The 24,634-nt window shown below is 41.9% G+C and overlaps 1 protein-coding gene across 1 annotated transcript in view; it reads left to right on the forward strand.

The window, feature by feature from the left end:
- Positions 1 to 24,634, forward strand: part of CD109 (CD109 molecule) — a 307,708-nt gene that overhangs the window by 230,671 nt on the left and 52,403 nt on the right. Inside the window, exons 25-26 of the mRNA XM_044289633.1 lie at positions 4,360 to 4,441; positions 8,701 to 8,929. Coding sequence (XP_044145568.1) covers positions 4,360 to 4,441; positions 8,701 to 8,929 — 311 coding nt within the window. The remainder of the gene's footprint in view (positions 1 to 4,359; positions 4,442 to 8,700; positions 8,930 to 24,634) is intronic.

Below are 24,634 nucleotides of genomic sequence, written 5' to 3' on the forward strand. Positions count from 1 at the left end.
ACCTCTCTCCTCTGCCTGTGTGCTAGGCCTAAATATATGCCAATGGACTGTTGCAGTGGTGGCTGACGTGAAGCCTCATTCTCTGCTATGACATGCAGACTAATTCTCTGCTGACATGAAGACAGATTCTCTGTTACGGGACCTCTCTCCTCTGCCTGGGTGCCGGGGCCTAAATATCTGAGAATGGACTGTTCCAGTGGTGGGTGACGGGAAGCCAGATTCTCTGCTATGGAACCTCTCTCCAATTGATTTTGGTTAATTTTTATTTATTTAATTTTTATTTTAATTAATTTCCCTATCCACATTTGTTTGCAGGGGATTTACCTACATGTTGCTGCCTTTTGCAGCCCTCTAGCCCTTTCCTGGGCTGTTTTACAGCCGTTTTAGTGCCGAAAAGTTCGGGTCCCCATTGACTTCAATGGGGTTCGGGTTCGGGACGAAGTTCGGATCGGGTTCGGATCCCGAACCCGAACATTTCCGGGATGTTCGGCCGAACTTCTCGAACCCGAACATCCAGGTGTTCGCTCAACTCTAGTCATTAATATAGAAATAATAAACAACCCCTTTAAAACCAGCCAGTGAAACATATTCTGTTTAATCTTTTATTTTCTGATTGAAGATGATTTTGAAGATGATTTTGGGGCCGGCAAAAGTTAGAGGGGGGTCACGTCATCAGCTTGCCAGCCAATGATCGCGGCTGGCAAGCTGATGATTTAAAAAAAAACTAATCAGAAGCCAGTTAACACATTATATTTATAAATATAATGTGTTAAATGGCTGCTGTGCTCCTCTGCTGGTCCTTTTTGTCGGTTGGTCCAGGCAGAGGAGCACAGTTCACAGTGAGTAGCCACCAACAGCACACTTAGCCCCAGATCACCCCCCATCACCCCAATTAACCCCTTGATCACCCCTTGATCGCCCCTATCAATCACCTAGTAAAAGGAAAAAAGTGATCAGTGTAAACTGTCACTTTTTTTTCACTGGTATTGACTGATAGGTTTTAGGATAGTTTAGGCCCCTTGGTTATGTAGTTAGCAACCGGTTAGCGCCCAGTCCACCGCACCGCAGTCACTGATTCGCTGATTAGCGTACCGCTAATCAGCATTTGTACTTTTATAGTATCTATAAGTGATCAAACCTGATCACAGTCAGATCTATAATAGTATTAGCGTCACCTTAGCTCACCCTCCTCCCAAAACGCAGTGTTTGCCTGATCGGTTGCCCACGCGTGCGTTCACCCACGCCCACCCCGCCGCAGTGACAAAAAATATATTTTTTTTATCACTGCACAATCACTTTCTAAGCGCTGCGGCGATAAAAAAAAATCAGTTTTGATATTTTTTATCAATCGCAGCGGCCTCCGGTACTTCACTAGCCTCCCTTTTGTAAGACAGGCTTGCTTTTTTTCTTGGGTAGTCTCAGGGAATACCCCCTAAATTTAGTAGTCCAAATGTCAAACAAGGGGTATTCTTCTGAAGAGGCCTACAGGATTCTGACCCAGTCGGATGAGGAATGGGAACCCTCATCTGACGAATCTAGCGGGTCAGAATATGAACCTGTAGAAAGCAGTGGCAGTCTGACCCAAAGTTTGGACGAGGAGGTTGAGGTCCCTGATACCACCAGGCGTACCCGGCCCCGTGTTGCTAGACCACAGGTTGCGCAGGATCCGCTTCAAGGGCAGCAGAGTGGGGCTGGCACTGTCGGATTACGTGGTGAGGCATACACCAGCAGCGCAGCCCTCCCTGGACCTAGTACCAGCACTGCCGTACAACATGGTGAAGTGGCGAGCACAAGAAGGGCAGTTGAAGCTGGTACGGTGGCACGTGCAATAGTTACCCTGTCGCAGCCACCGCACAGACAGGCCCGTAGACCCCCTAGAGTCCCTGAGGTGCTGGCAAACCTATTAGTTCCCCCTTTCACCGCCCAGTCTGGAGTTCGGGTTGAGACAGCTCAGATCGGTTCGGCACTGGGATTTTTTGAGCTGCTCTTGACTGCGGAGCTCTTGGACATAGTCATGGCAGAAACAAATCGGTATGCTACTCAATTTATAGCCGCCAACCCGGGAAGCTATTATGCCCAGCCTTTCCGGTGGAAACCCGTCCAAGTTTCCGAATGAAAAAAATTTCTGGGCCTTCTCCTCAACATGGGTCTAACCAAAAAGCATGAATTGCGGTCATATTGGTGCACGAACCCAATTCATCACATGCCCATGTTCTCTGCTGCCATGTCCAGGGCATGATTTGAGGCCATCCTGCGTTTCCTGCACTTTAGCAATAACACCACCTCCCGTCCCAGAGGCCAACCAAGCTTTTGACCGGCTCCACAAAATTCGGCCCCTCATTAACCACTTCAACAACAAATTTGTATACCCCTGAGCAAAACATCTGCGTAGACGAGTCCCTTACACATTTTACCGGGCGCCTTGGCTTCAAACAATACATCCCAAGCAAGCGCGCCCGGTATGGGGTCAAATTGTATAAGCTCTGTGAAAGGGCCACAGGCTATACCCACAAATTTCGGATCTATGAGGGTAAAGGTCAGACCCTGGAGCCGGTCAGTTGCCCTGACTACGTGGGGAGCAGTGGGAAGACAGTCTGGGACTTGATGTCACCCTTATTTGGCAAGAGGTACCATCTTTATGTGGACAATTTTTACACAAGTGTGCCCCTCTTCAGGCATTTGTTCCTAGAACAGATTGGCTGCTGTGGCACCGAGCAAACTAGTCGCGTGGGCTTCCCCCAACGGCTCGTTACCACCCGTCTTGCAAGGGGGAGAGGGCTGCCTTGTGTAATGAAGAACTGCTCGCAGTGAAATGGAGAGACAAGCGTGACGTTTACATGCTCTCCTCCATTCACGCAGACACGACAATCCAAATTGAACGAGCAACCAGTGTCATTGAAAAGCCCCTTTGTGTCCACGACTATAATTTGCTCATGGGAGGGGTGGACTTCAATGACCAGATGTTGGCTCCTTATTTAGTCTCCCGACGCACCAGACGCTGGTATAAGAAGGTGTCTGTATATTTAATTCAATTGGCTGCATATAATAGTTTTGTTCTCTACAGTAAGGCTGGGAGAACAGGATCCTTCCTCAAATTTTAGGAAGAGATAAATATCTTGGTCAAATGCCAACTTTGTATAAAAAAAATGGGAAAAGTTGTTTTTTGCCGAGATATTTCTCTCACCCAGCATGGGTATATGTAAAATGACACCCCAAAACACATTCCCCAAATTCTCCTGTGTACGGCGATGCCAGATGTGTGACACTTTTTTGCAGCCTAGGTGGGCAAAGGGGCCCACATTCCAAAGAGCACCTTTAGGATTTCACAGGGCATTTTTTACAGATTTTTATTTTAAACTACTTCTCACGCACCTGGGCCCCTAAAATGCCAGGGAAATATAACTACCCCTCAAGTGACCCCATTTTGGAAAGAAGAAACCCCAAGGTATTCTGTGAGGGGCATGGCGAGTTCCTAGAATTTTATATTTTTTTGTCACAAGTTAGTGGAAAATGATGATATTTTTTTTCTTACAAAGTCTCATATTCCACTAACTTGTGACAAAAAATAAAAACTTCCATGAACTCACTATGCCCATCACGAAATACCTTGGGGTGTCTTCTTTCCAAAATGGGGTCACTTGTGGGGTTGTTATACTGCCCTGGCATTTTAGGGGCCCAAATGCGTGCAAAGTAGTTTGAAAACAAAATCTGTAAAAAATGGCCTGTGAAATCCGAAAGGTGCTCTTTGGAATGTGGGCCCCTTTGCCCACCTAGGCTGCAAAAAAGTGTTACACATGTGGTATCGCCGTACTCAGGAGAAGTAGGGCAATGTGTTTTGGGGTGTCATTTTACATATACCAATGCTGGGTGAGATAAATATCTTGGTCAAACGCCAACTTTGTATAAAAAAATGGGAAAAGTTGTCTTTTGCCGGGGGGCTGAGGTGGTTAAGATTATAATTCTTTTATATAGAAATTTAAAAATGACATCACCCAAAATTCTTTAAAAAAAAATGAGCATAAAATTTGATTTGAACAATAGGTCATTTTCTGATTACATTACCTGTAAATAACCCTTGAATAACATTGCTGTGTACAAACAGCATGTGACAATATATTGCAGTACAGACACCTGTTACCATGTAAAAAGGAAAATAAATATACTAAAAGATGATTAAGCTTCCTGCACTCATGGACCTGTAGTCCTCACATATGTATGTCACTGTTACTATAGCTTCATCAGGGGTTATTTTGTTATAAATGTACATCAAGATATGTATAGACTTTTACAAATTTGTTGTGTTATAAAGAGTCTTTAAATGTTTCAGTTCTATGAATAAAACACTTTCTTACTGTTTAGGTTACCAGAGAGAACTTATCTATCAAAGAGAAGATGGGTCTTTTAGTGCCTTTGGAAACGATGATCCTGCAGGAAGTACCTGGTATATTAGTAATTATCTGAATATCTAAGGACTTAAAATAATAAAAAACATAATACTATTTAATAGAATTATTTTTTTGAGCCTCACATTTTCCTGCTTCACAGGATATATCTCAAAGCGTATAAAATCAGCAAAGCCCAATGGTCACTAATGGACCTTAGGCTAGGTCACCGCCTTTTTACGACAGCCCAGTCTAAGCGCTGAATAGGTCTCTTGAGCATCACAGACTAGAAAGGCAGATCTCACATGAGAGCTGGGCTCCTGCTCTACTGGCACAGATTAGCGGAAGCACCAATTCAGGACATTTATGCCCTCAGATGCTGCATCCAATAGGGACCTAAGTGGTTTAAAAGGAGGCACCTTCTGTCAGGCATTAGCACCTCTGCGAATTAGATCACAGGCTGACGATATCTTAGCATGGCAGGGTCCTAATAAAAGCCCCCAGGTCTGCCTGCAGTGCATGCCCTATTAGGCTGCATCAGAGGTATAGCATGACGGTGCCTGTCAGAATCATACTTTCAGTATAGTACACTTTACTAGATATGAGATCAGAAGATCCATTGTCAAAGTTCCCTTGTGGGACTAATAAATTGCAAAAATAAAAGTTTAATAAAGTTTTATCAAATAAAGAAAATCTCCAAGTCAAAGGGGTTGTCCAGTTTTTTTTTATATTGATGACCTATCATCCTGGTAGGTCATCAATATCAGATCAGCAGAAAGACAACTCCCCTGCTGATCTGCTGTTTGAAGAGAATGCAGAGCTCCTACAAGCGCTGCAATCTCTTCACTGTTAACCTGCTCGCTGACGACATTACAGCAGCAAGCAGGTGTAATTACATGTACATCATGTGCATGTATATCAAGTGTTTTTCAATGGAAAACATGTAAAGAAAAAACACAAAATTATCACTGTGTCCGTAACAACCCACATTACTCAATTATCAATCATAAAAAAATATATATATGTCAGAATTGCATTTTTTTTTGCCAAGGAAACAAATGGTGGCACCGGAAAAAAACAGCATGGGTGCTAGGTCCAGGGATGTAGCTGCTTACCCCATATAATAAAGATGAAAGACGGACAGCACTCCAAGTAAAAATAGTGGTGTTTATTCACCCATGTGGATGGCAACGTTTCAGCTCATACAAGAGCCTTTTTCAAGCCTTGAAAAAGGCTCTTGTATGAGCCGAAACGTTGCCATCCACATGGGTGAATAAACACCACTACTTTTACTTGGAGTGCTGTCCGTCTTTCATCTTTATATATATATATAAATATATATATTTGATATAGCTGTAATCATACCGACCCAGAGAATAAAGCTATTGTGTTATTTATGCCAAAAAATGAAGGCTGCAAAATGTATTACTTAAAAACTGTTTTTCCCTACCTTCCTTCCAGAAAAAGTTAATAAAAGTTAATCAGTAAGTTTTGTATACCCCCAAAAATACAGCTATGTATAGCCCCACCTCATATAGCTAATTTGATGAAAACATAAAAAAGTTATAGTCCTTGGAATGCAAGAGCTATAAAGGCTAATAAGACCTAAAACAGGCTGGTCACTAAGGGGTTAATTAAAGGGTTATTCTACTATTCACACTTATCACCTATGCAAAGGATGCACAATTAATACCTAATTATTAGAGGCCCTGACACTGGGACCTTTGCAATCATTAATAAGGGGTCCTAAGTAGAGATAAGCACATTTTTTTAAATTCTTTTTTGGGTCCAAGTCGCTGAATTTTTAAAAAAGTTCGATTCAGGTATGAATTGATTCTACCCCGAATCAAATATTTGCCAATTGCCCTGAAACTTGATATACAGGGGCGTACAGGCCATATACCCTACAGGGCCCTCCTCACAGCTGCTGGCCAAGTACATAACGATCTGATGCTCTCATTGTTAATGCTAGGAACATCATGTACTTGTGCATCTGGCCAGCAGCTGCAGGTGCCTTTCTGAATTCAGTTGTATCCCCATCCTCAGTATGGTGATAGGGCAGTATTGTATGGTTCACTGTGGTATTTAGTTATGCTAAGTCAGAATTTTGTTCTAAATTTCGGGTCCTGCCTACTTCTGTTTTCCCTGCATACTTGTGACGCGGGTTGTCCCTGCCTACTTATATTGCCCAACCTTCTGTCAATTTAAACTCCCCTACAATTTGGGGCAAACTTTTAGTTTTCTTTTTTCCAGGGCCACTTTAAATCCCCAGTCCACCTCTGTTGGTATATAAAAAACAAATTCAACCATGGGTGTCCCTGCCAAAAAAGTCACCACTAAAGTATTGCGCCTATATATAGGGACTACTCAATATACTGTACATATAACTTGGAAAAGCTCACTAAATAAGAGGCAAAAAACTAGAAAAACTAAAGCACCTAAGCATCTAATTTATGAAAAAGTACTTTATTGTTACATAATAAAGTGTATAATACCATTAAAAAGGAGAGTAGGGAACAGAGAAAAACACCATCCCAGCAACATTCAGATCACTAAATCCAAGTAGATCTATATACAATCAAAGATTCATCAATTAAATTACATCATAATAAATTGTAAAGGTGAGCCCTCGATAGTAAATGACATAAAAAGGACAACAAATGGCAATACTGCCCACGATGCAAAAGTCCTCATATAAGACACTTTATGGTGTAAAGCACCTTTGGCTGGGATATATACCGTCTAAATCACAAGGGATATAGTGTGACCTGGTGTCCTAAATATAAACTGAAAGTCTGCACAGTGTATAAAAACGAGAGACTTACCCATTGATGATAGGACCTGAGTGCCTGGGATGGCGTTACCCCGACGCCTGTTTCGGCGCGCCTTTGTCCGAAGAGAAATAGTACCCCACCTAAGGCATCTCAGGCAGTCAAACAAATTTATGTTTGCTAATCTCTTTTAAAGGGAAGACATACAGAAAGAGCTGGGTTCATGGTATGAGACCGTTTTCCTTTCCTCTTTCTGTGTAAAAAATCCTTTAACTATCCTTTTGGAAAGGAGACTAGCATGCATGTCTCTTTTTCATAGAAGCATTATGTGGGATACAAGCACGGCAATAAATACAAATCTTATTATGAAAAAGCAGGAATTTAACTGTTTGAGGCTACCACCAACTATGTAGTAAAAAAGGGGAAAATTGATCTATGAATCACAAGCAAGGAAATAGATACAACATTTTATTATAAAAAAGTACTGAAAATTTGAGGCCATCACTAGGGGAAAATCTTATTATGAAAAGCACTGTGATTGGTTTGAGGCTACCACAAATAACCTAGTGGAAAAAATAGGTTAAAATTGATTTGTGAAGCACAAGAGGTAGATGTACATACTAGAGATGGGCAACTCAATTCTATCAATCATGAATTCATCCTGAATTTTCTCAAAAACTTGGATTTTTAAAAATCTAAATATTTTGCAGTTCCCTTTAGGCAAATCAAATTATGCTTTCTCTCTGAAAATATAAAAAAAAAAAAAAATGATGGGGTCATTTATCAAACTGGTGTAAAGTAGAACTGGATTAGTTACCCATAGCAACCAATCAGATTCCACTATTAATTTTTGACAGCTCCTACGGAAAATGAAAGTTGGAATCTGATTGGTTGCTATGAGCAATTCTTCCCAGATAACAATGTAAGAATTTAGGCCTGGGTGGGAACTATGGCCCTCTTCCTCTTTATCTGTCCTGTCTCTTCCTGCAGAATCAATGGTGGCCAATCGTACCCTTTCTATAGTGGCTGTAATGTCTACTGACGGATACAGGGTTTTAGCCATCTGACGGGCCAGAATATGTCCAGGTGTGAAGGGTGTTTTAACAGTTTCCCTTACTTTAGCAAAGTCTTCACAGCTTCTGGTAGCAGGTTACTTTACTGACTCCAATGCTTGGCCATGCAGATTCTAGGTCTTTACTCCTTTCATCCTTCTGTAGCTTTTTTTGTGACTACTGATTTCTCTCTCTTTCAAACTCTTTCTATCCCTCCCTTAGAGCTAGAGGTGGAGCCAGTCCACACCTAACCTCCTTCAATGACTGAGCCAGGGTTGGTAACCCTGGTTGTGTTATCCATACCGGAATATTCTGGGTGCAATACGTTTAATGACATTATATTGCATTATATAACATAATGAAATTTGCAGATACCCCCATGCTCTGCGGTACAGCAGAGGTCCTGCCAGTCCTTGTGACAAAATATGTATCTTTTCTACATTACAAAACTGGCATATCACAATACATTCTCGTCATTGTTCTTCTGTCTTTTAGGTTGTCTGCCTTTGTCCTGCGCTGTTTTTTAAAAGCCCGACCATTTATACTTGTTGACCCTGTGGTTCTTCATAATACTCTTACATGGCTTTTGATACATCAGAAGAAAAATGGAGAATTTTGGGAACCTGGTAGAATAATAAACACTCAACTGCAAGGTGGCGAATATAGTCCAGTTACATTGACTGCTTATATAATGTCAGCTCTTATTGAATATCCTGGACTCTTGGTAAGTTCATTATAGAATATTTTATATAAATAAAAAAAATCTGTAATTTAATCTCTTTAAAGTGTTATCCAAAAACCTATTTTCAAATTCGAATTCTGACTGCCTTCAGCATATGGCATTTATTATGTAGAGAAAGTTAATGCAAGGCACTTACTAATGTATTGTGCTTATCCATATTGCTTCCTTTGCTGGCTTGATTAAATTTTTCCATCACATTATATACTGCTCATTTCTATGGTTATGACCACCCTGCAATCCAGCAATGGTGGCCGTGCTTGCAAACTATAGAAAAAAGCTCCACCGTATGTGCACTCCCATGGTCTCGGCCACCAGAGAGGCCAGCACTTTTTCCTATAATGTGCAAGCATGGCTATTGCTTCTGGATTACAGGGTGGTTGTAACCATGGAAACGAGAAGTGTATAATTTTATGGAAAAATTAATCCACCCAGCAACGGAAGTAATATGGATAATCACAATACATTAGCAAATGGCTTGTATTAACTTTATCTACATGATAAATGCCACTTGCTGAAGTGTGACAACCCCTTTAATAGAAGGTGCCCTGTTCTCGATCCTTTTCTCTTAGGGCTCATTCACACGACATTGACTTGAATGGATCTGTGATCCAAAATATTCGTCAAAAGATAGGACATGTCCTATGTTTTGCGGTGGGGAGGCATGGACCCAAAAGCCCCAGGAAGCACTTAATAGTGCTTCCATGGTCTTCCGATCATACCTTACAGATTGCTGATCCATTCAAGTCAATGCAGTCTGCAATATGGGCACGGACAGCCTATGGTCTAGTGAATGAGCCCTTACCCAGAGTTGAAAGAGATTTACAAAGAGTGCCTCTTGCACTGGAGGACCTGTCCTATCCCGCCATAGACAAGCCATTCGTGTGAATGGGCACTGTGTAACGCTTCACTTGTCCTATGATGGTATTGCTTAGAATCTGAACACTTGTTGCCAGGCTTCCCCACAGATTAAACATAATTGCTATGGGAATACTTTGTGATCAGCTGATGTAATGCAATGTTTGTTTGAAAAAGGTCTTCCTGACCGAAATGTCACGTGTGAGGATTGCCTAAATAAATCACAGCATTCAAGGCTCAATACTGTGTGCAAAGAGTTCTAGTTGCAAGCAACCATTTTCAATCTTGACATCTTACTGTTGTAAAAACTTTTTTCAATTAGGTTACATTCACACGAACGTGGTGTTTTGTGGATCCGCCAAACACGGACACTGGCCCATGTGCGTTCCGCAATTTGCGGAACGCACATGCCGCGGCTGTCAAAGAAAATGCCTATTCTTGTCCTCAATTGGACAGCACACAGTGTGTTGTCTGCATCTTTTGCGGCCCCATAGAAATGAATGGGTCCGCACCTATTCCACATAAATGCGGAACGGATGCAAACTCATTCATACAGTCATGTGACTGTAGCCTAAGGGTACGACCACATGGCACAGCAGACTCTAATTAAACCAATGAGACTGCACTGTTCAGTTGGTCTCAGTTTAATTAGACCCCGCTGCTGCCCGCATGAATGCTTCACTTATCTAGAAAAACAAGTGTATGCATCAGATTTCATGAAACAAAAATGTATCCTTCATTCTTGCTTCTTTCCTTTACCCCTCTAAAGACTTCAGTCAACTTTCTCCATCGTTTCGTATCCAGATCTACTTGATCTTGCTATATAATTTAAGAAACATCTATTTATTAGGAACAATGGTCAGAACCAGGAATAACATACAAATTTTCTTCTCTTCCTAATAAATGTAACTAATTTAAAAAGCAAATGTTTTACATAAAATATGGTAATCCTCTCATTGCAGCATAAAAATATTTTGCTATCGCTTTTTTTGAATATTCTCTATCAGTGCCTTTTTCTTTCTTTACAATGTTTGCCTCTTTACTGGTTACTAATCTTAGATGTACACCCTATATATGTCAGCTCTGGACATCACTTTTATTCCATTAACAGACTTTCCAGCAACAAGTTCCATAACTCATCTCAGGTGTTCATGGTGAATATTTACTGTAAAACTGATCCAAAATGGTATACAGCACTGAATCATTAAACCTGTTGGCTATAGGTTTCCTGTTTTACAACTTCCAATTTCAAAATAGTTTCTTGTCCAATGAACACATGGATTTAAAATAAAATCCAGAAAATACTGGATTTGACTTGTTTCTAAACTTTTAAAGGCCTTCTTCTGTAGGATAGACTTCCTTATCTCCTTGAGCCTAATAATCAAACAGAGATTATGCAAGTCATCAGAGCAATTTGTTTAGATTTTCCTTCCCTAATATTTTCGTGGTTTAGTACATCCTTGGCTTGATTTAATGTCTCTTTACACTTCTGTAATTATAGCCAACTTCCTAAATTTTGCCCAATGCCCCATGAATGCTCAGATATCCCTACAAAAGTTATTACAAATTTCTTGAATCTATTCTGAAAAGATGTCCAGAAAATAAACAAAGCATACCTTATAATTTATTGAACAGACATTTTAACGCAATAAATGCATCAGTATCAGCAGTGGACATAATTTAAATCTATCACAAACATCATTAGTGTGCCTTTAAGAGTGTTGTGATAAAACACTATCACGAAAGGTGGTGACCCCTAACTCACCTTGAGGCTGGCACCTGACTGCCCTGACGTCCCTAGACGGGTTTCTCACCCGTACGCCGATCACGTGCCTAAAACCCTGGCTTTCCCTAACATGAGCCCTAGGTAGTGAATAGGGCGGTGGGAACACTAGTCCGCACCACTAACACTAAAGTAAAACACCAAGGAGAGGACAGACAATACAGACAAAACATATAATCCCAGGTGGGCGACAACAGCGGACAACAAAAGCCTAACAGGGATCCGGAGGGTAACGTTCTGGAACAACAACCAGGGAACGCAGCAACACAGCTCCAGTGGGTCAGTATAGAAGTCCAGGCAGGAAGCTCTATATCTGGCAACCAGAGAAGTGGGAGAGGAGAATATAAGGAGGTTGGGAGTGACAGACAAGAAACAGCTGAGGAGAAGAAGCTACGGATCCCTGAGTGAGACAAAATGGATTGCAAGGCAAACACAGAAAGCTATCATTAAGAAACAGAGTGATCTTTAGACATAGAGCGCGCAGCCACCCGCTGCGAATTCCTGACTCCGGGTATAACGGAGTCAGACGTGGCTCTTGACACCCTCGTGACAAACACTTGTAGTGTGTTTGTATAGAGAAGGCTGTCAATCAACTATCACTGATTTCATATAGAAAGTCATATATGCTCAATATGGTGAAGAATCCAGGAACCAACAAATAAAATACTGTCAGGGGTCAGTAGCACCGCAGTAATAAACCTGGCATCACTGATACCTGTGGCGAAACCAAGCTTGCCACTGGGTTTTGGAGGGGCCTCGCTTCTATCCTCTTGCCCCAGGATTATGGGCCCTCTCATCAGCCAGTCTTCCTTTGTTCACAAAGGACTTGTACTAACTTGAACCCCTGGTCTAATTCGTGCCATTTTGGGATGTTAAATGTCTATGTGTATTGAAAAGGGTGGGACATTGTATACGTTGAGTAGTGAGGTCTGTTCCATTGTCTCTCTGCGTTTTGGGAAAAATGTGTGTTCTCTGTCTGTGAGTGATTAAGTTAGTCCATTACGTTTGGTAATTGTATTTTGTTGATTGCGTCTCAGACAATGCCAGTGTGTTAGTTAATTGCGTCTCAGACAGTGTGTATTCTCCTGCCTGTGATGATTACATCAACACGGTGTGAGGTAATTGGATCACAGGCAGAGGGGAGGATTTTGTGTGGGAGTGTCTGAGTGTATTGTAAGTGGTTATTGGCTGTTTTTACAAAATCCTGTGGGTGGTAACCTTGTTGGAAAATGTGTATAAAACAATGCTTGTGTGTTCAAATAAAGAGTTCCTGTTTTACCCTTTACCAAGTTGAGGCTGGTGTTTGGGTAACTGATCGACACTGGGGGATTGCTATACGCTGAAGATTTGCTATACTCCCCTGGCATAACTACTAGCTCTTGTAAGAGCTGTTCCTGCTCTCGGGATTTAGGAGAGGTTCACCCACTGGAGACTGGAGCCTTGTCGTAGGTCCAGGGTGGGTAGGAGACGGTGAGACTTCAACCAAGCTTCGGCGGTTCGTGGGGTCTGCAGTGCGTATGGTGTCAAGTGGAGTGCTTGGAGTCCTCGGAAAGCACTAGGAGCATCTATCGATGGAGGTACCCGGTCGGGGTGCCAGGAGATCCGTTACAATATCAAACAGGGCTGAAGAGTTAACAGGTGGTATTATGGGTTGGTATCTCTTACTCTGGTCCCAAACCTTGATGAGAACAGACTCGTCACTCTGAGAATGAATGCCCCATGCAGGGTCCTTCTGGTATGCCTTAAGTATTACTGTTTTTGCAGATACTGTATGCAATGGTATAGAAGAACAGGACCACAGGAATCCTAATTTGGAGCAACCCCTGCTACAAATACACAATCCACAATCTTATAAATGACCCAATCCATATAATTATACAAAAAACAGTGAGTACCTGTCACTAGGATCCTGCATTGGGCTGTCAGCTCTTTTGGCCATTAGTAATGCCAATATTGTGACTGTGGTTCTTTTGATGGAGCATGTGATTTCTTTTATATAAATTAAAGTTTTGCTAAGTCAATGATAGTGTCACGGTACTTTCTGTGACAGAGGCTAGAAGATCGGAGAGACTGACTCCACGTGAGGTTAACTGACAGTCTCTTGATTCTCAGTGTTGTGGTTTGGTAATGACCACACCTCTTGTCAGGAGCAGCTGGCAGTCATTACTGCTTCCCTATTTAGTTTGGTTTCACACTTCATACCATGCGGTTGATATTCTCTGCTTGGATTTGGAAGAGTTGGTGCGTGGACCTTACCTGTGTTCCTGCTCATACATTTTCTATAAGATAAGTTGTATTGCTCTTTGTATTTGGTTGTTTCCCCTGTGCTTTTTGTTAATAGGCCTCAGAGAGACACTGGTTCGTTCACCTGGGAAGGAACCAGTAGACTCATTCCCTGCCACTACCTAGGGCATTTAAGGGCTCCTAGGGTCTAGGTTACGGCGTATGTATTTTTCTACCTTCAGGGTCTATACATACTGACAGGAGTCAGGGCCAGGTTTAGGGGCTTCCTAGAAGGTGACATTTTCCCTCTCCCTAGCCTTGAAGCCTAGTTCTGTATCCCTCCCCTCCCCTGTATTCGTGACAGATAGTTGTCAATGCTTGGGATCAGTGAGTGTGGAACCACTGTGCCAACTAACCAGTTTGGCTTTGGGCTATACCCTAAGGCTGTTATTCTAGTGCTCACATGGTATTCAGCCTACAGAGGTATCTGGCCTTCCATGCAGGAAAGCATCCAGACTGCTACCGCCTGGGATAGTATTTGTGTAGTTTGCAGCTGACCTACAGGGAGTTCAAGATACAGAAAATGCACCAAAAAAAAGGAAGACCACACGTATAGTCTGAACACTCACTAAGGCTTGAAAGCAGGTTTCTGAGATCCAGACAGGACATCTGAACCAAAAAGGGCGATAACGAAGATACAGACAAGGCAGGCAGACTGGATACTTGGCAGAAACACAGACAAGTTGGACAGAGAGGGTTAACTTACACATAGGCAGAACTGAAACTGGAAGTGCTGGAACACCCAGGCAGGGCAGTTACAAGCTGGAGCACAAACAGGAACAAAGGCAGCATTCCCTGCTGGTCACCAGGAAACTTAAAATTCAGGCTTGGAGAGGGTGCCTTAAATACCCAGTGACCCCCAGCCATTGGCCGTGGAAGGATTTAGAAGCATGCACGTGTGCACACTAAGTGGACAGATGCTGGAGTACAAGGCAGAAGTATAGAGGCAGCAGAATGGTAAGTAGGGTATTATGCCTGCAGAGGAAAGCAGGGCAGCGGCAAACATAGACAATGACCAAACTGTTGAGTTTTGGCAAACCCTTCATTGCCTTCAGTGCTATGAAGTCTCACACACAACAAAATCCGGAAAATCAACAGACAACCCTGGCACACCAACCTGACCAAAAAACTCAGACAAGCTTCCAGGGCTGCTGAGCGGCAATGGAAGAAATCCCATTCTAAAGATCATTTCACCGCATACAAGCAATCCCTCCTCATATTCAAATCCTCACTCGCTGATGCAAAACAGGCTTACTTCTCATCTCTCATATCTTCCCTGTCCCACAGCCCTAAACAACTTTTTAGCACTTTTAATTCCCTTCTCCGTCCCCCAGCGCCCCCACCCTCTCCTCTCTTCTCAGCTGAGGACTTTGCCAAATATTTCAAACAAAAGATAGTCCACATCAGAGAAAGCTTTACTACACAGTCCCCACAGACCCTCTACACAACTGCTCGGTCCTCTTCTCCCAAAACCCACTTCTCTACCATTACAGAAGGTAAACTCTCCACTCTACTCTCCAAATCTCATCTGACCACCTGTGCACTTGACCCAATCCCATCCCACCTCATCCCTAACCTCACTGCAGTGTTTATCCCAGCCCTAACTCATCTCTTCAACCTATCACTAAACTCTGGTGTCTTCCCCTCTGCTTTTAAACATGCTACCATTACACCCATCCTCAAAAAACCTTCACTTGACCCATCTTCCTTGTCCAGTTATCGCCCCATATCACTTCTTCCGTATGCCTCAAAGCTACTTGAACAACATGTCCATTCAGAACTGTCCTCCCACCTCTCCTCCTGCTCCCTCTTTGACCGCCTACAATCTGGCTTCCGAACCCACCACTCGACCGAGACTGCCCTTACCAAAGTCACCAATGACCTACTCACAGCCAAAACCAAGAAACAATACTCTGTCCTCCTTCTCCTTGACCTGTCCTCTGCCTTCGACACTGTTGACCACTCCCTTCTGTTGCAAACTCTCTCATCTCTTGGCATCACTGACCTGGCCCTCTCCTGGATCACATCATACCTCACAGACCGGACATTCAGCGTCTCCCACTCCTGCACCACCTCCTCGTCTCATTCCCTCTCTGTTGGTGTCCCGCAAGGCTCTGTCCTAGGACCCCTGCTCTTCTCTATCTACACTTTTGGCCTGGGACAGCTCATAGAGTCCTATGGCTTTCAGTATCACTCCTACGCTGATGACACACAAATCTACCTCTCTGGTCCAGACATCACCAACTTACTATCTAGAATCCCACAATGTCTATCTTCTATATCATCCTTCTTCGCCTCTCGCTTTCTTAAACTTAACATGGATAAGACAGAATTCATAATCTTTCCCCCATCTTGTTCAACCCCCCCTACAGACCTATCTATCACGATCAATGGCTGCACATTATCCCCAGTCAACAAAGCCCGCTGCCTTGGAGTGATCTTGGATTCTGCCCTTTCCTTCCGACCGCACATCCAAGCCCTTTCCACCACCTGCCGTCTCCAACTCAAAAACATCTCCCGCATCCGCGCTTTCCTTAACTTTGAATCTGCGAAAATACTTGTACATGCCCTCATTATCTCCCGCCTAGACTACTGCAACATTCTCTTCTGTGGCCTTCCATCTAGCACTCTCGCACCCCTCCAATCTATCCTCAACTCTGCTGCCCGACTAATCCACCTCTCACCCTATTATTCCTCTGCCTCTCCCCTTTGCCAATCCCTTCACTGGCTCCCCATTGCCCAACGAATTCACTTCAAAGTACTTACAAATACATACAAGGCCGTCCATAACCTGTCCCCTCCCTACATCTCTGAGCTAATTTCCCGATACACCCCCACACGCACTCTCCGATCCTCACAAGACCTCCTTCTCTCCTCTCCTCTTATTGCCTCTTCCCACAATCGACTCCAGGATTTCTCCCGTGCATCCCCCATACTCTGGAACTCGCTACCCCAACATATCAGACTCTCACCTACAGTGGAATCCTTCAAAAGAAACCTGAAAACCCACCTCTTCAGACAAGCCTACAACCAGTGACCCTGCTGCCTCTATACCGCCATGACCAACTTAACCCGCACCTACTGTGTCCTTCTCCCATACCATGTAGATTGTAAGCCCACACGGGCAGGGCCCTCTCTCCTTCTGTACCAGTTTGTAACTCATTTTGTTTATGATTAGTGCAATTGTCTGTATTATGTATGTGCACCCCTTATCATATGTACAGCGCTATGGAATGAATGGCGCTTAAATAATAAATAATAATAATAATAATAATAATATGGGGTGGAATTAGCAGGACTCTCAGTATTTCTTCTAGGAGTCCTATCAGGATTTATTCAGCTTTTTTACTTAGACATACTGCTTCAAATCATATTTATGGACCTTAGCTGCAGGTTCACTTTAATGACTGCAAGCAGAGATCTATAATACCAGGAGGAACTGATACAGAAAATATATTGAACAGTTGTGCAGCTTTTTATTACACAAAAACTGACATCAATTTTCTAAATCTGGAAACACCTTCAGGATTCTCCAGAAAAACCCAGGGAATCTAGTCACATGTCTACATTTTGGAGATGCCTATAAACTCAAGTTCTGTTTGAAAGGGGCATTTGGAGAATGTTACAGGTCTTCTGTATACCACTTTTTACTTTTTTATTTTCCTGAAAGGTTTAATATTCGTCCAGGTGATTTTCTTTTAAAATGTAAGAGGAATATAAACTCTTGGACAACTGTTGTTTCTCCCTCCTTACTCTCCCCATCAATCCCATTTTTGCCAAGTCTTTTCCTTCTTGTGGAGTCAAGAAGACTGCTCTCAGTGGAGCTTAGAGAGTTCCACAGTTCTTGTTATATCCTTCTGTACATCTCCAGGTCTTAGGATATTTCTGGATGCATGTAGTTTTTTAAAGTTTTGTGATTTCTTGAGTATTGCTCTGCCCTTGTACTAATTTTGGCAAGACAGCTACTCTTGGAAATATTCTTTATGGTTCTAAGTATTTTCCTATTTATTGCACAAGGGACCTTTTTAACCCTTTTGAGACATTTAAGGCTCCATGTACATGGCCGTATCCATTTTGCGGTCCACAAATTGCAGATCCACAAAATACAGAGGCTGTCTGAGTGCTGTCTGCATTTTATTTGTGGACACATTGTTTTCAATGGGTCCGTGGACATAGTATATCATTTTGATCATCCATGTGCTTTCCACATACGTATGTCCATTCAGCAAAGAAATGTCCTATACTCGTCTGCAAAATGTGGACCACAGATCCATTAAAATTGATGAGTCCGCAAATATTGCAAATGCAACACAGACTGCATCCATATTTTGTGAATCAATGATTTGCGAACCTCATAACATATAAGGTCGTGTGTGCATGGAGCCTAAACCAATTTTTCTATCTGTTCTGCAATTTATTTTGATTGCAGCATTTTATTCTCATTGACATTTTGTGATGCAATAGGTGAATTTAAGGAGGTAATACATTTTCACTTGGATAATATTGATACAGTGACAGAAAAAATTAGCAATTTTTACTAAGGTTCCATGTGTGTAAGGGCCCATTGCCATGACCGTATTTTTCTGTCTGCATACGTTCCTTCAATTTTTTGGTTCGGATGTGGACCCATTCATTTCAATGTGGCCACAAAAGATGAGGACAGCACACCATGTGCTGTCCGCGTCCTCACTTCCATGGCCCTACAAAAAAGATCTGCCCATTTTTGCAGACAAGAATAGGCATTTCTATCATAGGGAAGGACGCGTCGATCTGCAAAATGCAGTTCCAAAATGCGGATCTGTGTTTTGCGTTCCAAAATTTGCCATCTGCAAAAACGGATACAGTCGTGTCAATGGGCTCTAATGCCATACACTCGGTAGACAATTGTGCAATAGATTTTCACTGTAATAAAGAAAGTTACCAGAATCTTATGTAACATGCTCTATATCCAACACACCATAGACCTGGCATTTAGTAGCTCAGAAATATTTTCCTTGGACTCAGGTGGAGTGCCATTCTTATTAAGGCTACATGCACACGAACGTATGTGTTTTGCAGTCCGCAAATTGCGGATCCGCAAAAAAAACGGATGACGTTCCGTATGGCATCAGTTTTTTGGGGGGATCCGTTTTTTGGGCGGATCCATTGTAATAATGCCTATACTTGTCCGCAAACTAGAAAAAAATAGGACGTGCGCTATTTTTTTTGCGGAGTAACGGAACGGATATACTGATGCGGACAGCACACTGTGCTGTCCGCGTTTTTTGCGGACCTATTGAAATGAATGGGTCCACATCCTATCCGCAAAAAAAAATAATCGGACACGGAAACAAAATACGGTCGTGTGCATGAGGCCTTATGCAAATAAACAAGGAAACTTTTATAATTGCATTGACACAGTAAATACCCCTATTAAGCCTGTAGAGGGCATACATTTAGACTGTGTAGACACGAACCAGATTTATCAGAGTGATTGAGGCTAGATCATAAATGTAGATCTCTATACCAAATATGGGTAGGCTTAACGTTGAGACAGAATGTTATACCAGAATTGTAATGTAATGTTGGCATAAAATATTGCATTGTAGGCCACACCCCTTCCCACAAAGCCACACCCAGCCTCTTCTTTTTGGACTTTCTCTAAACCTGTATGCTTATGCCAAAAAGTAGGTGCACTCACATTAGTAACGTAGGCCATTGCCTTTGCATGTATCTACCAAATGGAAATCGTATCATTCATAACTCTTAGGTCATAGTTAAAACAATCCCACGTGGAGAACAGGGGATTCCTCTACTTAAGATCTTCAAAACGCTATGAAGTAATATGCTTCATACCATGATGAGTAAATCATAATAGCACTATTTATGTGTGATTTTCTCCAATGATGTAATTTTATAATAGTTTCAGCACAAAAAATAACATTTAAATTGAAAACACTACTTATAAAAATGGTGACTAGGGGAAAAAACAACTCACATGGTAATGACTTGTCTGAATAGTGTTAAGAATACATTCTTGCTGCTCCTAAGTAATCAAGCAGTTTGGAGGCTTTTCAAAGGCGACTCATGTGCGCACCAACAGTAATGCTGGAAAATAACCATAAAATGTTACTACTACAGCGTCATGAACACTGTCTATGATTCAACCTTCTAATGTTTCCTAGTAACATTCGTTGTGACTAGAACATTTTAACACGGTTTATTCAATCCAAATACCACTTGGAACCTACTATGCAATAAGTCATCTGTGAATACTGAGGATACATGTTGTTCTTAGTTTGTGATGAAAGAAAACCTTTTTGTGATTAGCATTGCTTACGGACATTGATAAACATTTTTGCAGTCATGGCAGCTAATATTCTTTATCATAGTCTTAAAAATGTTAGTTTTATGGCTCATGCCCGATTGCAGCAGCCTTGCCATTGATGTGTATGAGAAATCATCTTTTTATTGGTCAGTGGAAAAGTGTTTTTTTGTGGAGAATCCAAATTCATGCCTCACAAGGATATCCCAAATGTCATCCTTCCCAACCTGCAAGTGTTGTTAACACCTTTGAGCTCTATTTGGAGGACGATCAATTAGGCAACTTCACCAAGACATGTTCACCATGTTGTTTGCACACTGTATCTGTAATTTATAATGTGAAGTCTTGCCTACTATTTAACCCTTATGACCACCATCTGTCACCCAAAGCTCAGCAAAGAAAAATTTGTTTAAAACTTGTTGATATATTATCTTAAGGCTTTAGCTGTACAGTACATTTAATTGTGTAAATAATAGGAAATTAGTCTACCAAATAATTGGGGCTTCAAATGCAGCCCGGGGTTGGGGGTTCACATCATATTTAGCCAGGTTAAGTGCAAGGATAGACGTACACACACATAAAACATTCTTTTACATTGTTGATTTTGTAACTTGTTTGTAACTATATTTTTTTAAACTACCAAGACCAGTTTTTAGCAGAGGATCTGATCTGGGAAAAATATAAAGAAGTAAAATGAACCACAAATATGATTGTGGGTGCATGCCTTCCCTTTTTCTTCATTGAAGATTTGCAGAGTCATCTGTAGTTGTCTGATATCTGTGACAGTCATGGGGCCTCATGAAGGATAGTCAAAGTTCCAGCACAAGAGACCGGCAGCGTGCCCTCATAAGAGTCAGCTATAGTGACATCTATAGTGTTCCAATAAACCAATAAGTAGTGTATGGACACAGATCACCAGAGGCAGACTGCAGGATGCTTGTGCTTTATTCCAGCTAACTAATACACTGACTGAGCCACACCCAGAATATTGACCCATAAGACATAGGGGCACATGTATTAAGACCGGCGTTTTAGACTTCAGTCTTAATAAAGGCCCATAGCTGGCGGCGGATCTGCCAGAGTTATGAAGAGGTACCGGACTCTCCATAACTTTGGCGCATCCAGCACCAGTTCTAAATGTAAGACAGCTTCCGAGCTAACTTATATTTAGACAATTTTCTACCGCTGAAACAAGCATAGAAAATGATGAATGAGACGAGCCTGCCGGGCCGTGCCCTTCCCCGCCTATGTCTCGCAATTTTAGAACTGGCGCATTGTGCGTATTTCGGCTTAGTAAATGACACCCGTAGTGTTGTAACAATATGCAACCAGCATTTCAAAGAAGTTGTACGAAGTGAAAAATGGTTAAAGATTAAACAAAAAAAAAAAATGCCCCTTTCTCAGTGGCACTCTCTGTGGAGCATTTCCCATTCTCCTGCCAATGCAGCAGTAACCTGCTGGGATACAGCATGCCACTACTTCTGCCAATCACTGTTCTCAGTGGCCTACCGACTGTGGTTAGCTGCAGCAGTCACATACCATATCCCAACAGATCAAAGTTGCTGTTTGTAAACAAACAGTGGCAGGAGAACCAAACCAGAGATACAAAAAAGGGATGAATATAATGTTTTTTTAGTTTAGTTTTATTTTTTAATTTAACACATTTTAGGGCTTATCTGATTTTTTTTATTATTGCCCAGAATATACTAAAGTGCCTCCCATTGGTATCAATCACCTTGTTCACTATAGCTGTCATCCATAATGTCCCCTAAAGCTGGGATCCACAGTACACCATATTAGGCAACATTTCCCAAGTAGAGAACAAAGAGATGATTCCCCTGTTCTATAAAATTGAGTAGAGTGTTGAGCATTTATGTCCTATAATTAACCTGGGGAAGGTAGCTACCCAATGCATTTTATTTCCTCGGACTGTTTCTCAATTATACTTTTGGACTCATGAGAATTGCGGTCCGTCCAGATCCCTATCAACATGGTGATTGACTGAGCAGTCACATTTCCATGTTGACAGGGATCAGGAAGAACAGCAGCATGCAAAATGAGGGGAAATAATACAGTGTTGATCTAGGGCACGCTAAGTTTTAGTTCAGTTGAACTGCATGAGGTGCAGAAGGTAGCCACAACACACATACTACAGTGATAAACTGCTTCAATAGAGTTTGCTTCTACTTCACTGCCAATCTCTATGGCTCAAATAACTGTAATTTAAAGAGGACCTTTCACTAGAATAAAACATCTAAACTAACTATACAGACATGGAGAGTGGCGCCCAGGGATCTTACTGTTATACCTGGGAGCCGCTCCGTTCTCCCGGTATAGCCTCCGGTATCTTCATAGTTAGGCTCCACCCAGGGGAACCTGCCGGCGTCTCATTCTCCCATGCTGTAGCGCTGGCCAATCGCAGCGCTCAGCTCATAGCCTGAGAGAAAAAAAAGCCTCTCAGGCTATGAGCTGAGCGCTGCGATTGGCCAGCGCTACAGCATGGGAGAATGAGACGCCGGCAGGTTCCCCTGGGTGGAGCCGAACTATGAAGATACCGGAGGCTATACCGGGAGAACGGAGTGGCGCCCAGGTATAACAGTAAGTGCAGGGAGATCCCCGGGCGCCGCTCTTCATGTCTGTATAGTTTAGATGTTTTATTCTAATGAAAGGTCCTCTTTAAGGGTTGTCTCACTTCAGAAAGTGGCATTTATCATGTAGGGAAAGTTAATACAAAGCACTTACTAATGTACTGTGATTGTCCATATTGTCTCCTTTTCATTTTTGCATTACATTATACATTGCTTATATCCAAGGGTCACGACCACCTTGTAGTCCAACAGTGGTGGCTATGCTTGCACACTATAGAAAAAAGTGCCGACCTATGCGTGTTCCTGCAGTCCTATCTGCCAGGCAGGCTGTTGCCTTTACCTATAATATGCAAGCACGAGCACTGCAGCTAGCTTGAAGGGTTGTTGTAACCCCTGTATATGAGCAATGTATAATGTGATGGAATAGGAGGTAATATGGACAATCACAATACATTAGTAAATGTCCTGTATTAATTTTGTCTAAATGATAAATGCTATTTTCTGAAGTGAGAAAACCCCTTTAGCATACTGTTCATGCACACATAAACAAAGGCAGCAAAAGTTTCTGAAGGTAGAGTGAAAGAGGAAAATGTTCCTTTCATTATAAACAAATCCATACATTTGGTTTTTCTGAATAATCATTTCAGTTAATATTTTGAGTCATGACCGTAACCAGTGGGTAAATAGGCAAAACAAGAGAAAGCTCCAGCACGGGGTAGATCATACGTTATTGCGTCTTTATTCCAGTATTCACATGACAGGTAAAACGTAGTGGACTTCACCTCCCTCCACCTCCCATCAGATCAACATGTTTCGAACCTCCTGGTTCTTAATCATGATCACTCTGTTTGTCCCATATGCGCGGCTCTTATAAGCCTCCGCCTCCAATAAAACAACGGAGGCGAGAAAGACCGCAAAAAAAGGGGGGCAAACTAACCCAACATGCAAGTGACAACAACCTTGAAAACAGTTAAAAAATGTAAAAAGCTATGGTAGAGATCAATCCAGAGCATCTCCGATCAAAATCTCGGGGATAGTCGGACTAATTCTATGGTAATTCAAAAACCGCATAGTGTGCACATGGTTTTCATTTCCATAACACCTTAAACCAATACAATTAAAACAGGGGGAAAGGAAAGAAGAAGGGCAAAACAAAAAAGGCCCTCACAATAATTCCTGTCCAGAATAACAGTTGGCACCAATATGGCCTTATTACTTACCAAATATAAATAAAATTATTAAATCAATAAAGTATATGCGGCATCTAATAAAAATGCATAAGTTCTTTTTTCTGATTCAATACAAATGGAAACCTGGTATTGAGGATAAAAATCCCAAAGGCTTCTCGTAGCAGAATTTTTTCTTAATGTTACCTCTCCTTGCTGGTGTCGTCACTCTCTCAAATGCAAAGGTACGTAGGCCATCAGTATTGCGATTATGTTTGTGGATAAAATGGTTAGCTATGCTAGAGATACCTGTTGCCCGCGGATTAAGGTGTTCACGCAATCTCGCTTTAAATTGTCTGCTCGTGCTCCCTACGTACATTAAATCACATGAAATGCAATTAATGGCGCAAATTACTCCAGATGAATTAAAGTTAATATAATTGCGTATGGGAAACGTGTTAGTATGTAGGGAATTATCAAATACAGTGGTTTGAACTGCATATTTGCAAGTCTTGCAGGGATGATCCCCACATTTGGTGAAACCCTTAAATCCCAACCAAGTATTTTCATTTTTGATCGTAATATGTCTAAATAATGATGGGGATAAAGTATTGTCCAGGATTTTAGTCTTCCTGGCAACAATTCAACATCCATTTTTCTAAGTATTATACAGTACCTCATCATCATAAAGTATCGGAAGGCATTTTC

Source organism: Bufo gargarizans, chromosome 4 (genome assembly GCF_014858855.1).
Source record: "Bufo gargarizans isolate SCDJY-AF-19 chromosome 4, ASM1485885v1, whole genome shotgun sequence".
NCBI lineage: Eukaryota > Metazoa > Chordata > Amphibia > Anura > Bufonidae > Bufo > Bufo gargarizans.